General features: G+C 43.8%; 1 protein-coding gene across 7 annotated transcripts; it reads left to right on the top strand.

Moving 5' to 3' along the window:
• The first annotated feature begins 399 nt into the window (after positions 1-399).
• Positions 400-16088, top strand: LOC109735631 (uncharacterized). Of its 7 annotated transcripts, none has more exons than XM_073502407.1 (19): positions 400-2059; positions 3154-3239; positions 3321-3689; positions 3795-3878; positions 3953-4399; positions 5136-5202; positions 6836-7031; positions 7305-7408; positions 7512-7718; positions 7924-8171; positions 9526-9750; positions 9824-10045; positions 10119-10172; positions 10405-10470; positions 10560-10697; positions 11172-11225; positions 11832-11891; positions 14587-14955; positions 15032-16088. In XM_073502407.1, exons 1-19 carry the CDS (start codon positions 736-738, stop codon positions 15194-15196), a joined length of 4485 nt encoding a protein of 1494 aa, XP_073358508.1. In that variant the 5' UTR covers positions 400-735; the 3' UTR covers positions 15197-16088. The 7 variants fall into 7 exon arrangements, with proteins under 7 accessions (XP_073358508.1, XP_073358507.1, XP_020150435.1 ...); XM_073502406.1 differs by having other exon boundaries at positions 15029-16088; XM_020294846.4 differs by having other exon boundaries at positions 9821-10045; positions 15029-16088.
• The last annotated feature ends 1351 nt before the right edge of the window (positions 16089-17439 follow it).

Below are 17439 nucleotides of genomic sequence, written 5' to 3'. Positions count from 1 at the left end.
AAGTCGTTCGCTGGGAGCTCCATCCCAGCGAACGTTCGCCAGTTAGATATTCCGATAAATACTTACGCCCCACTGCAACGCAAGGGCAATTATCTGGTAAAATCAGATCGCGATCGAGGGCGTATATCACCCGCAAAAATAATAATTAATAACATTAATTTTTTTTGAGGGGTACATTAATTGTTGGTGCATGTCCCGTGCTGCGTCCATCCTGCACCGTCGAATCGCCAGGGATGGAAGCCTCCAAATGCGGTTGACAGTAGGACGGGACACGCTCCCCCGTTTTCCGTTCCGTCTGCGCTCCCGGCCGGCCTCGCTTCTCCCGAACGAAACACCGCGCGCACGCCAGCCCGGGGGCTGTAAAGTTGCCGTTTGCGACGTGTATCCAGCCCGCGATTTGGGTCTATGCACAACGGACCCCGTGTCCCGGCGCGGCCACGCACGCCTACTACGCCCCTAGCCAGCTAGCCCCCACCACCCCACCCCACCCCGCCCCGCTCCCCCCTTCTCCTCCCTCCCTCCCTCCCATCGGATCCGAACCCCGTACCGAGGAAACCGGGCCGGAGAGAGAAATCGAAGGCGCGGTCGGGAAACTGAGCAGAGCTCCCCCCGGTCGGTCGGTCGCTCGCTCGGAACGAAACCCTAACCCTAGCCCCTCCCCGCCGTCCCGCCTCGCCGGAGGCCTCCTCCCCCGACGCGGGCGCCTCCCGCGGCGATGCGCCGCCCCTCCCCCGCATGAGCGCCCGGGGCATGGCCGGCGCCGAGGGCTCGCCGGAGGGCCTGGCCCTCGGCGGCGTCGACCCGTTCGAGCAGGCCAGGAAGGCGCTGTCCCTGCGGACCCCGTTCGAGGGCGAGGAGACGGCGTCCAGGGCGCCCACCCTGCCCGCGCGCCTCGTCAGCTGGTCGGGGCCCAGCGACAGGCGGAAGAAGCACAAGAAGCTCGAGCTCCCCGACGCGGCCGCCGAGGAGCGCCCGCCGCAGCTCAACGCGGCGGCGCTCTCCTCCGGGAAGAAGGGCGCGTGGGACCACTTCGAGGCCTATTTCAGGCCGGTCACCATGGGCGACGTCGAAATGTTGACGCCCAAGCTCCCCTTCGCCCACGGGGAGCTCGACCCGTGCCTCGCCATCCCATTTCTGGGCACCACCGAGGACTTGCTGGACCAAGGCGAGACGTTTGATGTCGCTGTGGCCGAGACGAGCTCCTACCTGGGCGTGGGCGGCGAGGAGGTCGTCAGTACCAAGGAGCGCAGTGGGCAGACCATGGATTTTGTCAGTAGCATGAGCGTGGAGCAGGGCATACATGATGTGGTCGTGCAGCAGCTGGTCACTACCGGAGAGCGTGGTGAGCAGAGCCTCGAGCAGCGCTTACATGATGCTGTTGTGAAGCGGGAGTGGCCAATGGAAGTGGAGCAAGGTAGTAGCAGCGGCGGCACCGCGTCACCAACATGTGCTGATGAGGCAGGCACATCGCTGAACTGGCTGCTAGGAGCAAGGCAGCGAGTTGTGCTCACTTCTGAGAGGCCAAACAAGAAGAGGAAGCTCATAGGTGTGGATGCTGGGTTGGAGCAGCTTGTGCTGCTTCCACGCCTGGGAGCTCAGGCTGGGACGATGTGCGATGTTTGCTGTTTGGGAGAGACTGACATGGCATCCAATAGGATGCTTTGCTGTAACAACTGCAAGGTTTCCGTGCACCAGTGGTGCTATGGTTTGCATGTTGTGCCAGATGGCCAGTGGTTGTGCACTTGGTGCAAGTATGTGGAGTCGACAGGGTGCTCATTGAAGAAAGATGCAGGCATCACCCTTTCAATGCCGTGTTTGCTATGCCCAAAGGAGAAAGGGGCCCTAAAACCTGTAATAGGGGAGCCTAGTCGAACTGCAGATGGAGGCAGCCTAAAATTCGCACACTTGTTTTGTACTCTTTGGAGGCCAGAGGCTCTTGTGGAGGACATGGACTCAATGGAGCCTATTACAAATGTTGGATGGGTGCAAGAGAATCAGAGGAAACTGGTGTGTAACATTTGCAAGGTTAAGCATGGTGCATGCATTCGATGCAGCCATGGTATGTACTTTACTCCTTGTTTCCATTATCACATTTTGAGTTTGATTGACTAAATATAATTCGTAAGGTTATGAGACCATATGTTTTGCAGAATATTGCTTGAGAACTGCAGTCTTGTGTTGTATCATTATCATTAATTGTTTAAAATTAGGTGTAGAATGCTGTTTGCAGTCAAGCATAATAATCCGTATTCTGCTGTACCAGGCTGGGACATTAGAATGATTTGTAAAATAGTGATGCTTTCTAAAATAGTGATCTAGCAATAGGCCTCATGATATTTGATTCGGCTTGTATCTCTTCAGTGTATTGCTATCCTTTCTCCTATGTGGAGTGACAAACTTCTGTAGTAGTCTTTTATAATGAGACCATTAGGCCAGGGTGCCACCTTCATCATCTAAAATGGTGCATTATGCGTGACTGCTGTTTTCCCCATGAAATATCCTGTTCACTGGGTGCTACTTTTCGAAAAGCCAGAATCACTTTCAGGACTTGGCTTGTAGTGCTCGAGTGGATGTTAGTAAGGTTTTCCTTGACTAAAGTGGTGTCCTGTGATACTTTGGTATTGTGTTATTGACTTGCTTGTCTAAGTAAACGAAGATGTTCTCCGTTATTTTCTCGTGGCGACATGAAGGAACCTTGTTTTATGTTGATTGATTCCTTGGCTCTGTGATTGACACTTATTTGATTGTGATACTGTTAGTGTTGATTGACTTGTTTGCCTAATTAACCAACAATGCTTTGTGTGTTATTTTCTCATGGCTGAAAACATTCTCTTAGATATTGCAATACCCTGAGCTCTTTTTGATATATGATATTTTTGTAAAGTGGCTGCTCAAGATAGAGTAAGCATTGAATTATGTCCTAAATATGTGCCCTAAAAGCTGTTCATTTGTGATACATTATACTATGAAAAGAAACATGTTCTATTTGAGTTATCTTTGTTATTTCCCTCAACTTTTGTGCCAGTTATAGTTAGTACCATCTATGATATATATAGCCATGCTAAAGAATTATTAATTTATGGTTACTGTCCATTCGTGCAGAGTTTTACCCACTTTTGCATGTTGTTAATGCTAAGCTCCATGTGGTTTCAGGGGCCTGCCGGACAGCCTTTCATCCTATATGTGCACGAGAGTCCAAGCACCAAATGGAGATATGGGGAAAATTTGGACTTCCTAATGTGAGATCATTATCTTCTGGCTGTTGACACAACCTTATGTAGATTGCTGCAGTTCATTTTTCATGTTTGTTTGTTCTGCAGGTTGAGCTGAGAGCGTTTTGCTCAAAGCATTCTTCAGTTGGATATGTCAACTCTGTAGAGAAAGGTAATAATGCATCTGAGCAGAGTCCTACAGAAGTGAGGCTGAATGATGCAAATCTCGGCAGTGGAAAGATACCAAAACTGAGATTCACACGCAAGAAAAAGGACAGATCCTTGAACCATGAAACCAGCAGCTTTAACCCTGATAACCTTATCAAAGTAGAGACGATGGAGCATGGTGCTTTGCCCCATAAGGTTAGAAATTTAAATGCTCAAGCAACTCGAAGTATGGAAATTGATACTGATCATCCCTCAGTTGGTGATAATCTTATGAGGAACTCTGGTGATATTGCTATGGTGCTTAAAAAGGTAACTGGCTAACTGCTCCTGATTCAGAATCCAATAATTACCTAGGCATGTACTGCTGAGCCTTTGGCAAGGAAGAAAAAAAATTAATGTCTACTGTATTTGCAGCTAATCGAAAGAGGGAATGCTAGCGTGAGTGATATAGCATCCGAAGTGGGTATTTCTTCAGCATCCTTGGAAGCTGCTCTCGTGGTACTTTGGATGTAGCTTATGCCTAGTATTACAAATTTATTTCCAAGCTATTTTGCTAATTCTCTGATTCTCAGGGTGAAACTACGACCTTTTCCCATGGGTTGAAGTTGAAAATCATCAAGTGGCTTCAAAAATCTGCACATATACTAGCTGTTCAAGCGATCACTCTTAAAGGGAGCTCAGATGTGGTGCAAGATAACAAATTAGATGGGTCTGACAGTACAGATAGTGTCAATGTGAAGAGTTCATTAGTCCTAGAGCACAAAGGAGCTACATTTGAGATGTCAGATTCTGCTGTACCAAAACCCTCATCACCAAGATCTAAAGATAATGACAAGATTCTTGAAGAAGAGAAGGCAATACGTTCAACTGGAACTACTTTTGAAAATGGAAAAAAGAATGTGGTTAAAGGAAGTGCTGATCATGAGTATTTTCTTGCTGAAGATCTTGCAAAAGAATATACTGGAAATTTGTCCCTAGTTGGAGGCAAGGATACTTCAAAGGAAGTGGATGAAAAATTGGTAAGAAAAACATACTATTGAGTATTCTGTGAAGCTTTGCTTGTTTGTTGTACCTGAACTGGTGCGAAGCATGAAATATCAGTGTGTAGATGATAGTTTTCTTTGATTCATTTTCCTGCATAATGGGCAAAGTGAGCATACACCTTAATTGACAATGTTTCTGCACCCATATCTGCTTTCCTGCGAGCTTTAGGGTGTTGGAGAAAGTATAAAATGGAAATAAGGGAAATTTTATCTGTTGTGTTCTTTTGAGGGGAGAGATATCCTTAGTTGCTCTGATGGGTTTTCTTTTAAATTCCACAAGGCCAAGTGGCCAAAGTGATATGTGTGTACGCTGTTTGCTGTGAACGCTGATTATGTAGGATTGCAGGACCTATTCCGTGCTAAATGGCAAGTATATTATCTGAAATTCAGTAGTAAATGGTAGATGACTTTTCTGTTAGCGTTCACAAATGGATTGTCCCTTGAATGGAATCTTAAGCTTTCTTGTCTCTCCCTGCCGAGCATTGGTTTTCGGGGTGTCTTCTTAATCTTTACCTCAAAAAGTTCAACTGAGATGATAGCTAACCAATGGCATTTAGATTCTGTTCTGTCATCATTGTTTGTGTCGCCCTATTATGGTTAGGTTGTGACCTCCAGGTTACCTTTGCTCAGTAGGCTGTGCTGTCATTATTTACGGTCTTAAGGAAATGATCTTTAAATCTGGATGCAGTTTTGATTCCCATCCTTGTGACAGATATCAAACAGCAGCTCTGGCAATAAAGTATTTGATACTTCCATGGAGATACCAAATCAACTTCAAGGTAAAAATCTTTTGTTCGACCAGTACTCCAGAGTTATCACTGCGTTTCGCTTGACCTCTACGCTCTAGATGGCATTTTAGTTGCTTGCTGTTTTATCCTTCTGTTCTCTTTTGTATTAGCGAGTGAATGTGAGTTTTATTTTGGTTAATTGTTCATTCACGAAACCAAATTAGACAAAGCAAAACAAACGTTTTAACAAAGGTTACCAGTTAGGTGTCTTATATATGAGGCGACCCAGTCCGAGAGGCATCCTCAAAAGAACTTCACTTAGTGCTGCACCAGCTCTAAATGCTCTTTGTTTTAGCTTGTCTACTTCTATTATGGTGAGGTGGCTGCCAACTTTGTGAATTTTCCAAGCTTACACGGGATCGTTATTTTCTGTGTTAAAGTGTTTAATTGGTTACAAATTTCAAGCATGCATTACTCATATTGCTTTTTCTTATAATTTTGAACTATATTAGATATCTCCACTCATAAGTGTAACTGGGTTACAACTTACAAGTTCACTTTTATTATTCCTTACAATGATGCAATGCAATGGTCGTGACAGTGCTGTTCTATATTTATCGCTTGTGGGTGTTTTAAGGTTATTGCCGGTGTCTTCTTAATTTTTTCTTGTATTGGACAAGACCAGTTCTTCCCTGTCGTTACTGCCATGCAAGAAACCTTTAATTAATATGTTTTGGTAATGTTCTCTTTGTGAGCATAGTGTGCTTTACTAGCTATACCAACTCATTCTAGGGCCATAGGGCCAGTTTGAGCTTGTTATCCTGTGCTGAATGATTTAGTAGTGTTTTCCATTCTAGTAAGATTTTACTGTTGTGACCCCAAAAAAGAAACTTTCAAGTACTTATATTCTATCAAAAAGTGAAAATTATAAGAGCACCCAGTCTTTAGGCGCAAAAATCTACCTCTAAGCTAGGACCCACACCTTGCATCTATTCCTGTCAGAAAACTCTAATGGATGGAGGCACCTGTTGCGTGACCAAGTAAATACCTTTTGAAAACAGTGATTACTTTATGAAGCCGCTGTGGTGACAAATGAGCAAACCTTTGTATTTTAATTAAGTCTTTCAGTTAAAGTCATAGCTACTCATTTGCAAGATTAATTTAATGATTTAATTTCTTTTGCGAGCTCAAAGTGCTGCATACCAAAAATAGGTGAATTTGAAGCCATTGCATGTTAAATGCGGTGACATTGTTGAATTTGAAATTGTACCATTGAAAGCTAGCTTCTGTAAAATTTAGGTGACTTGGAAGTTTTAGTTGTAAAGCTTCTTCTATCTTTCTTCCAACTTGTTAGTGGTATTTTATTTCCTTTTACGGGTTCAAATGATCTGATACATGGAACATAATAAAAACGGGTGAAACGAAGCATACAATGAGAAGGTATAGAAATCCTCAAATCAATAGAAATCCCTTTCAGACAGGATTTCTGTATGGAAATTCTCAAAGCATTGCTTATTTTATGGACCTAGATGGGAAAGTTAACTCTTATTCATGCAAAAAGCACTGATTATATATACATTACAGTATTTTCTTTTAAAATATATATGTTTTATTTAACAAATCATTTAAATAATTATTCATGTAATTGTGGTATGTTCTAGTTCTTACAATATATTATGAACAGGTACATCACTTGGAAGGAAAAGTAACGACTTGACTGAGGCTGAACTTGGCTCGGAAGTGGAGGAATGTGTATCTTCATTGGATAAAACCTCTTCTTGGGGTGATAATGCTAAACATGGGTCAGATTCAGTTGAAAATGGCGTATGCAATCATCATGATTGTAATATGGATCACGTTCATGGACAGCCTTTTTTGAAGTAAATAACCCAACTAATTATTTTTTGGCCTATTCTGCTGTGGTTTCTTCTACTCCCTCTGTTCCGAATTACTTGTCACAGGTATGGATGTATCTAGATGTATTTTAGTTCTAGATACATCCATTTCTGCGATGAGTAATTTGGAATGGAGGGAGTAACCATCTTCTTTCTTTACTTTCAAACCACTTTTTTCTTTCTTTCTTTTGCATGAACATAGCCACGTAGGTCCTCCTATTTTGCTCAGGTTGTTGAACCCTATTTTGCTTCATGCAGCTTTGATGATTCTCATTCTTACATTCATCCATTTATCAAGACAAAGATTGCTCATCTTTGGAACCATGATTTGAAGCAGAATAAGCAGACACAGTATCATCCTGGTAAATTCTTAATACCTTCTCGAAATAAATATTTTTTCTATATTTTTGGTACTTTCCATGCTCTAACTGAATCTATTTTTCCTTGGTCGAATATTATTAGAAGAGCAATTATGCTCTTCCGATGAGAAAAGACCTGTGGATTCCTTAGCAGAACTTACGGAAACAACAGGAATTGATGTGACAGATCAACTTTCTAAAGCAAAAGCTCTGGGAATCCTTGATCATCCGCCTGATGATGAAGTAGAAGCAGAAACGTTGTTCTTACAAGCTAGGCTGCTTGACAATGCTATGGTTCTGAAGCATAGATGCGGTAAGATTTCTTCTGTTAATATATTATTTGTATCCGTTACTTTTCTGGTGGCATTTTTCCAGAATAATAAAACCTTGTCGATTCCTTTGTTGCTCATTTTACGTCAATGGCCTTATTGTGTCAACACTGTCCATGAAGCTGCCCTAAGATAATGAAGTTGCCGTGTCTTCATTTTTCTGAATCATTATACACTTGAATCTTGCAGAAGACTTAATAGTAAAGGTTGTCCAGAATCTTTCTTGCGAGTTGGATGTTTTCAGTAAAAGAAAATGGGACTTCATCCGTGTCAATCAGTTTCTTCGTGACGTTAGAGAAGCTAAGAAACGTGGCAGAAAAGAGAAGAGACATAAAGAAGCCCAGGCTGTACTAGCAGAAGCTGCAGCTGCTGTTGCAGCCTCCTCGCGTAACTCCACTGTGAGAAAAGATGCAAATGATGATGTACTCCGTCGAGAGGTTTCTTACTGTACTTTTTTTAGATAATTTTTTTGAGAGAAGTCCATATTACCCACCCTAAACATGTGCTGGAGTTCAGATTACAACACTCAGTTTTAATACTGTTCAAAATACACTCTTAAACTCTTAAAACAGTTCAGATTACAACCCTTCCCAGTTTGAGGTGGCTTTGACCCTAGTATTGGCAGGTCAACATGCCCACGTCAGCTTCCTCTCTCTTGTTCCTACTGCATCCCTTTTGTTTGTCTCCCGTGTGAAGCAACTGTCAGATCCCAGCTCCTTGATTCGGACGGTGTGCGTGAGGCTGCTAATTTTGCATGAGTTCCGACGGTGTGAGGACTCATACAACTACCCAGCGGCCAACTCGAGGAAGCCACATCTCACAGTTCCAGAGATGGAGTCTCAATCCACCCGGTGGCCCCGCGTCGTGAACTATCATGGTGATTTGTGAGCACTTTGGTGACCCTGTCAAGTGTCTCCAGATCGTTCTGTTTTTTGAATCTCTCCAGTACTTTGGTGCCGTGAGATCTGGCTTCGTCATTGGATCATGCATGAGTTTGGGGAAAAAAGATATATGTTGATCAAGTTGCACTGCAAATATTTGATGGAATGCCAGACCTGTGATGTTTCGCAGTGATGCGTGAGCTTGGTACAGAGTCATTTGATTTGATTCCTCCCTCCCGATTCAAATTCTTTCTTTCAGTTCCTCTTGTGGTTTTCTTATACAATGGAAGCATATGGATTGTTTTCCACTTTCCTTTCCTGTTCATGCTTCTAGTAGTATGTAGTCTGCCGCCAGACATGCAGTGGCCAGCTACCGGTTCCAGCATGGATTCACTCTGTCATTTCTCCGGTGGCGACGTGAGGTAAGATGCGACACACACACCGGCGAGAGGCGCTGGGTGGCGGCTCAGTCCTATTCCCTCGGGAAGAGAAGAAATAGAAGGAAGGGGATTGAGACAGAGGGAAAACGAGAGTTGGGGGAGGGGGTGAGGAGCTTCTCCTTGATGTTGTTGTGGCTTTCAGCAACAATGACGACGGCAGCACCCAGTAGGTAGCTTCTCTCGCTCTCTCACGGGACGAGAGGGAAGAGAGAAGTAGCGAGTTCTTTTTCAGGAGAGAGACTTTAGTGATGTGGAAACGCTGATGTGGCGCCACGGAGGACAAAACCGGAGAACAAAACCACCTCAAGCAGGATAGGGTTGTAATCTAAACAGTTTTCGTAGTTTGGGGTTGTATTTTCACCGGTATTGAAATTGAGGGTTGTAATCCGAACTCCAACACAAATTTAGGGGGGTAATATGGACTAATTATTTTTGAGAGGCTATGTATCTTATTTCTTGTGCACTTGTAGAGTTCTCCAAAATTTGGTGCTGGATCTTCAAGAGTTGCCCAGCGGACTCCTTCATTACCACGGCCCAAGGATTCATCAAAGCCATCCAACAGCAAAGTTTCACAAGTTACTAACTCCGGCATTTTTCATATGCCAATTTACTCAAAAGAAAATGCACTCTACTGTGATGTATGCATGCGGGGTGAAACTGTGTTGAACCGAGTATCTGTCTGCTCCGGATGCAAGGTGCTTTGGATTCTGTTGAGTTTTGAGATATTATGCTCCATTGTGTTCTATTAACTTTGCACCTGTTCAGCAGGCTGCTGTCCACATAGATTGCTATAAATATCTAGAGATATGCATTGGCCGCTGGAAATGTGAACTTTGTGAAGATATTTCACCAGAAGATGCTAGCTCTAGTGATCAATCTGACAGTAATGGCACAAAATTATCCCTGGTACGATGTGCTCTGTGCCATGGAACATCTGGTGCTTTTAGAAAGACTATAGATGGGCAGTGGACTCATGCGTTCTGTGCCGAGGTATTTAAATTGTTGTCACCTTTTGTTTCCATATGAGGTTGAGTTCTAATTTTTTTTCCTAATATTTTCCTAGTGGTTGTTGGAGACGAAGTACATGAGAGGACAAGATGATCCAGTGAGCGGAATGGTACTCTTCTCTGTCCAGCATTGCAGTTTTCTCTAGCTTTCCTTTTCTGGAATTACCTCCTCTGTTATTTTTGTTGTTCATATATAATCAAATGTGGTGTTCATTTTCAGGAATAAATATAACACCTTTTTACTGTCCATATAACTAGAAGCTTTTGTTATTCGTTAGTGTTATCCTCTCTTGTTATGCTACATCATTTTAATATTTGGCTACTTAATGTTATATCAATCAGGAAACCCTTGTAAAGGAGAAAGATACTTGTTGTGTCTGCAACATCAAAGTTGGTGCGTGTCTCAAGGTAAATCATCACCTGTCCCTGCTTGTAACTTAGAGCATGAATAGATCACACACTTCAGAGTTTGACAAGTTTCTCTTCCTATTACGCAGTGCAACAGTGAGGACTGCCACACCACTTTTCATCCTTCTTGTGCTAGAGATGCTGGTTTCTACATGAACACTAAAGGATTTGGGACTGTGGCGCAGCACAAGGCATACTGTGGCAAACACAGCAGCGAGCAGAAAGAGGTAAGTGCAGCATCAAGACTATTTTGGAGCAATGGGTTTCTTTCATTTGTACCTACGAACAGGCTAACTATTCACCTTCTATCCTGCAAATAAATGTGCTACTATAACAGTAAGTGAACTTGGTCCCCTGCCGCAAATTGATACTCCCTCCATTCCACAATGTAGTGCGCCCGCGCTTCCCGAGATCTAAGTATCGAAATACGAATTCAGTGGTATAATTTTTGCTCCCGCCGCAGTCGGTCTCGTTGGTTAAATTTATGGTCAAACTTAGATCTCGGGAAGCGCGGGCGCACTACATTGTGGAATGGAGGGAGTAGCTTAAATATAGCATTAGATTTTTACCATAATGAGGTAAAATAATGTGCACGGGCAAGGGTTAGTATAATGGATCAACAGGGCACATATTTGTTACTTTTTCCTGTGCTTGGTACAGTTATCTTCAGTATCTTACTTTGCTCTTCAAACTTTACGCAGACTGATGCCTGGAAGTACTGGCCCGAGGAAGTCAATAGCTTGAAAAGGACGAGGGTTAGTAATAATGCCTGTTACATATTATTGGCTGTCAAGTAAATTTGGATGAACACAGAACCTATGAATAGTTAGGTATCAATAAACGCTTCTTTTGGAAAGGATTTTATTGTGCGTTGATTATTGCTTGGTAAAACTTCCTAACATCATATCAGCATGCCGCTCCATTACTGGAACATACTAGTGAGCTGGATACAGTAACTAGATTCTTGTTTTGATCTTAGTAATCACTGATAATCTGAACAATCAACCCTACTAGTACCAGTAGCATTTTTATTTTATTTTTTGTGGATAGTACTAGTAGCAGTTGGTGCTTCATCTCGAGCATGGAAGCACCATGCACCCACCATTCTCATTTTTATCTCTTATCGAGGAGTGCTGCTGAAAGATAACCGATACATATTAACTTATTAAGTGGTGAGATGCACCTGCTAGCTCAAGTTATGGTGGTGCACACTAGATGCTCGTAGCTAACCACCTTTTTTGTGTTCTACATGGTTCTTTCAAATTGATGCACTAGCCTTGCTTGCGAGGCATTTATGTATGTCACAAGACATTTCTAGAGATTGTCTTTGACTACTTGAGGCATTATTATATCATTTGCAGGTTGAGTTGGAGAAGTTCCGCCTCTTATGTGAGAGGGTAATTAAGAGAGAGAAGGTGAAGGTATGTCTGGCCGTCAATTGTACTTCTCCTGTGGTGCCTTGAAAACTGAAGTACATCTTGAAGCTACATCTATTTATTTATTTTGTATCAGTCACTTTCCTTTTTCCTTAGAAGAATAGATGGAAATAATACTTGAATACTAACCTATGAAACGGCATATACAATTTCATAGGATTTATTTTGTTGCACCATCTAAAAGTTTGCAACCTTATCTGTCTGGTGTTTCCTTCGATTTACTTCATGATGGTGTTGTTTCGGAATTTATGGAACGGTATTGTTATGGGCTAAAGAGGTAGCCCAGCCATGCTTAGCAATTAGGAATCACAGAAGGTTATCGTGTTATGCAAGATTGGTTGAGTTTGATTCTTATGGGACAAGCTGTACAAAGATCCATTGTGCAACTCTTTGTATCAAGCAATGAAATAAACTGAACTTCTCTAGGCCTCGGAGCCTTTCGTCGATGTTAGGAACCCACGTCACTGACCTGTTACTGGGTTATTGAGGATGAGTTCCCTATCTCCAGTATTCGGGCCTTACCACACCCAAATTATCTCGTTGTGACCGATATCAGATTACGGATAGGCAAACCACGCTGTTCTGAAGAAGGATCTCATGGCCCTTCAGCAAAGCACCGCCACCCTCCAACTAATCCACTTCCGCTGGCACCACCAAATATGTTTCCACACCACCCGCTGCCACCTCAACTACAGCCACATGCCGCAGCAATCACCTCCACTGCCCAAGATGCCAATCTCATGGACGATTTTCCAGCAACGGCTGGTACATCCATTGCCAAATTCACTTCCGTCCCCATTGGAGCCACCAATGTGGGGCCTTCTGCCCCTGCTTAGACTCGCCTCTTCGCAGACTTCTGTTCTGGCATCACGCGCCACACCCATTAGCCTCCCCTGCCCCAGTACCTTTACCACTGGATCGACATCCTCTGATCGCCATGAAGTTTCATGCACCAACCAGTATAGAACCAAAAGTCTGAACTGATGGAGAAGGTCAGGCAATCCACATATAATTCAACCAGTATTAACATGGATAGAAAAAGGTCAAGCATTTTTTTTGAATTTAAATTGCTAAAGCGGAACCTGAACCCAAGACTTCTTGGCTCTGGTACCATATTAATATTCATGCACCAGCCAGTAGAACCAAAAGTACAATATTATGGAGAATGTTGGACATTGCCAAACAAGTGGTTGCCATCCCCAAGTGGGCCTGCCAGACCACAGAAGGTACTTGCCTACCAACACGGACATTGCAACGTTCTCCGTTGGCCTCCACATGCTTGTTTGGCGTGGTTGATGACAGTGCCTGCTCCATGAAATGCATACAATAAGGGCCATGAGATTGCGTTTTGCTGTCAATAAGCGCTAGGCGTTTCCTTGTCGCTTCCAATAAGCGCTAGGCGTTTTGCTGTCGCCTAGAGCCTAAAAAAGGGCAGCCCGGTGCACGTACCTCCCGCTTGCGTAGGGTCCGGGGAATGGTCCGACCACTTTGAATCTTTTCTACGCAGCCTTTTCGTACATTTCCGCAAGAGGCTGTTTCCAGGACTCGAACCCGTGACCTCATGGTCACTAGGCAACAGCTTCGCCGCTGCGCAAGGCTCCCCCTTCTATCACCTAGAGCCTAGGCGCGCCTTTTTTAACTATGCGCACAACCAGGACAAAACACCTACTCGGACATGGTATTGAATCCAAACTGGACTCAAAATTGTTTCCTTCCTAATCTGTTCGCACGTAACCTTGATGGCTACGTAAACCTAAACTAGCTTGTACTAACTCCAACATGAACTACTAGTAATACTTGCAACACAAATGCAAGTGCTTACGGGACTCACGGACATGGCAAAGTCCAGACCGATTTGAAACCAGTTGCAAAACTGACGTAAGAAACTAACTCAAACCAAGGCCATAACATGCAAGCCAGACTGACTAACACTTCCCAAATTGATCTAACCAATCAAGATTATGCTAACATCCAGCACCACAATGCCTTCTTCCTTCTCCCCTGCCCTCTCTTCCGTCCTACCTCTCCTTTGCCAAATCAATTTAATCATCTTTCCCTCGAATTGAACATTTTTCTTCTTAACTTTGTAAAAGAAAATATCATATGCACTGTTACCCGATTTCTTTCGAAAATGTACCCAGGTTCTGGCCCCTATGAGATCTTGATTGCTGTGCAGCCTTTCTACGTAGCTATACGTTTCAGTTTTGTAGTGTATGTGTGTGGTTGGTGCAGTGCACAAAAGAGGGGGGGAGGTATGTGCCATTTGTTCCACGTCTACTGTTTCTAAAATCCGACCTCCAATTGTTAGAGCAGTGGGATTGGTTGAATAATTAAATTAAATTGATCAGATTGAGATATATTTGGGAGGTCATTCATTCCATCTGTACTTGTTTTAAACTCTAATCTTCAACTGCCGACTGGGATTGGTTGTATTGAGTTGATCAGATTGGATTATATTTGGCATAGTCAGCGAGTCTGGTAACTATAAAAAATAAATCATCGGTATTTTTTGACAAAAAGGAGAAGTCCTGTCCCTTGTCGTGGCTTCAATGCGTATTGTCCTATTAGGTTTTGTGTAAATGTTCATAATAGGGGATGCCCTTTCAGTTTCAAATATTTTGCTGACAACAGATTGCAATGCCTACAATGAACTAATTTGCTGTGTTACTTATTTTGCCAGAGAGAGACAGTTCTGTGTGACCATGACATACTCGCCAAAACCAAGGATACTGTTGTTTTCTCCTACCGAACACCCGGAGCTAGTTCAGAATCTGCCACTACTTCGGTTAATAATAAATCATGCAGTGGAACCATGCAACGATCTGATGATGTCACGGTGGATAGCAGTATTTCTGGGATAAATACCGTCAGATTTTCCCTTAATAACAGAGATGCTGAGGGAAACACAGCTGATAGCTCAAGGACACTGATATCTTTCAAACGGAAGTTCAGTGAGAGGGGGCCACTTGCTGGTAAGCGACTTCCACAAAGATCAGTGAATGCCCTACTGAAATTGGAAGATGGAAAACAAAAAACAAAAGATAATAAGGTTTGTACTGTTTTCTTTCCAGTTGTTCAGTTATTTCTGGCACCAAGCTAATGCACAACACATGATTTTGCAGCAGGCAGAAACCTTTCAAAAGGAGCTGGTTATGACATCTGATCAAGCGTCCACACAGAACCAACGCCTTCCAAAGGGATATGCATATGTACCCCGTGATTCTCTTTCTAAAGAGAAACCATGGAAACGAAATACACAGACCCATGAACCACAAGAGCCTGGTGGATAGGGATAGCTGAAATTCACAAAAAATTTGCATGCCTAGTGTTGTCAACTGAAAAGCACAAGCATCAAGCAGTGCTGGCCTGTGCTTTTGCTGCAAGGATTACCAAACTAATTGGAATCAAGCTGTAGAATGATGCAAACCAAACTAGTTGTGAATGAGTGTTTGGTATGGGCTGGGGTGACTTGGATGAATGGAAACATAGGTGCAATTCACCTAGCAGGGCTATACAAAGACGCCTGTCACCTGTGTATATAGATTTGTTTTTTAGAGTACAGATTTTGTAAAATTTCCTTGTACATTCCTACCTTCTACAAATGCATAGTTTAGTTATGCAAAAGAGAGTGAGAATCACCATTCCTTTTTGGCTGTAGAAGAAGAATAAGGGACCTGGAATGACTGCTGGGATGGCATTCCACCTGTGATTGGGAGGACGCATTTGGTAATATCTATCTAACAAGATCTGATTCATGTTATTTGTAGGAATGGAGACAGTGAAAGCAGTCCGATAGACTGGACCAGCTACTAATGTTGAGCAGGCAGTTACCGGTGAGAGCCGGTATAGCACAGGCCAAGATGGGATTGGCCCCTTTTGTGTTGATTGGTATCAGATGGTCGTCTGATGGAACCAGTAGGTTTTTGGATATATTTTCTCTAGGATTAACATGATTTATGCTGCCAAGCAAGACAACAGCAAAGGGGAAGTTAACATGCTTACCAGATTTTCAAGTTATGTGCTGGGGTTCAGATATTTTGGTCTGAGACAGGTGTTTTCCGCTTGCCGTCCAGATTTGTAAGTTTGGTCAAATGTGTTGGCTTGTACTGCAAGCTACACTGGCAATGTAAAAGCATTTGTTCAGTTTTGTAATGGTAACTGTTGCCATTAGTTGTGCTTGAACCCTGCCAGTTGGTGCCTGCTGTATGTTTCCAAGTGGTGATTTTTCTGATGGGCTTGGGCATTGGAGCCAGGCGTATCACGTTTGTATTCCTACTATAGAGACACTGATGTGGCGATTTGGCGTGGAATCTCTTCAAAATTGTCTTGTGGAAGCCAGGGGTGATGATGTAGCGTGAAATAGTCTTCTGTGCCGTTTGTAGCAGTGCCATGCCTCTGTCTGCTGTTGCATTTGGCTTCTGGGCGCTTGTTGTGTCAGATACAGCAGATATTTGTGTGCAGATGCACGCGCTGTTCCTGTTGCTTAGAACAGTATTTGGTTTATTTCTGCTGGTGATTCACGTTTAGGCGGTTTCTTGGGGTTTGACCCGGTGGGCGAGAACAAACGACCTTGCTTTTGCCCGTAGGAGCAATCTGTTGGTGTGTTGTTCAGCCGTTTGCTTGCGCCATAATAGCAAGAAGCCATATTCATTCACACGCTTCCAAAAACGGGCAACTGTTTCCTGTCCTTGGAAACATACGGCAGGCACCAACTGGACAAGCTATTGGACACGTCGCAAAAGACAGTAGTGAAACAGAACACATGCCCGATTCAGAATTCTTTTATGAGTTGGAGAACATGGCACATGTGTCTTTTTTTTTTTGGAAAAAGAGGATGACCTCGGCCTTTGCATCTGGACGACCAGTTTATTAATTATTTACAAAGACCTTGCAAAGTAATACATCAGTAAATCTGAAGCCACTATCTTGACAACCTGTATAAGCTATCTAAAAAAAATCACTTTCTTCTTCTTTTCGTAGAACAGGAAAAACCACGGTGCCTGGACCTAGCAGCCACGCACGCAGCCGAGAAAAAGAAAGAAGCGCACGCCAACAGCCGTAGAAGCTTCCATGAGACCATGACAGGGCGGTCGGTGGTCAGGCCGGCGACCGTGGAAGCAAAGCGTTCCCAGCTCGACCGAAAGCCCAAGCCGGACACTGACCATCATCCACCCCTCTCTCCTCCATCGTCGCGGCTGCCCGCCACCGTCGCGGTGTCCCTCATCATGGCATATCGCAACGAGAAATGTAGCATTTCTCTATTGCAATGCAATGGGCGCCTTTTTCCAGACGTGGCTTGACTCTCTTTCCGGGAGATTTGGCGGCCGATTCGGCCCGGCCCAGCCCCACCTCGCAGTGCGCCGTGTTTGCTTGGCATCTCGCCCCGGCCACGCGTGGCAGCCAGTCAACCGCGAATCGATGATACTACGATACGATCGGCATCCCGTCCCGTCCCGTCCATGGGACCGGCGCGTGAACAGCGACGGCCACCAACGGCAATGGCGAAGCTTTTGGAAGGAATATTTGCTGCCCG

Source organism: Aegilops tauschii, chromosome 6, assembly GCF_002575655.3.
Source record: "Aegilops tauschii subsp. strangulata cultivar AL8/78 chromosome 6, Aet v6.0, whole genome shotgun sequence".
Taxonomy (NCBI): domain Eukaryota; kingdom Viridiplantae; phylum Streptophyta; class Magnoliopsida; order Poales; family Poaceae; genus Aegilops; species Aegilops tauschii.
Note: the sequence above shows the minus strand (reverse complement) of the source record. Positions and strands in the feature narration are given on the sequence as shown.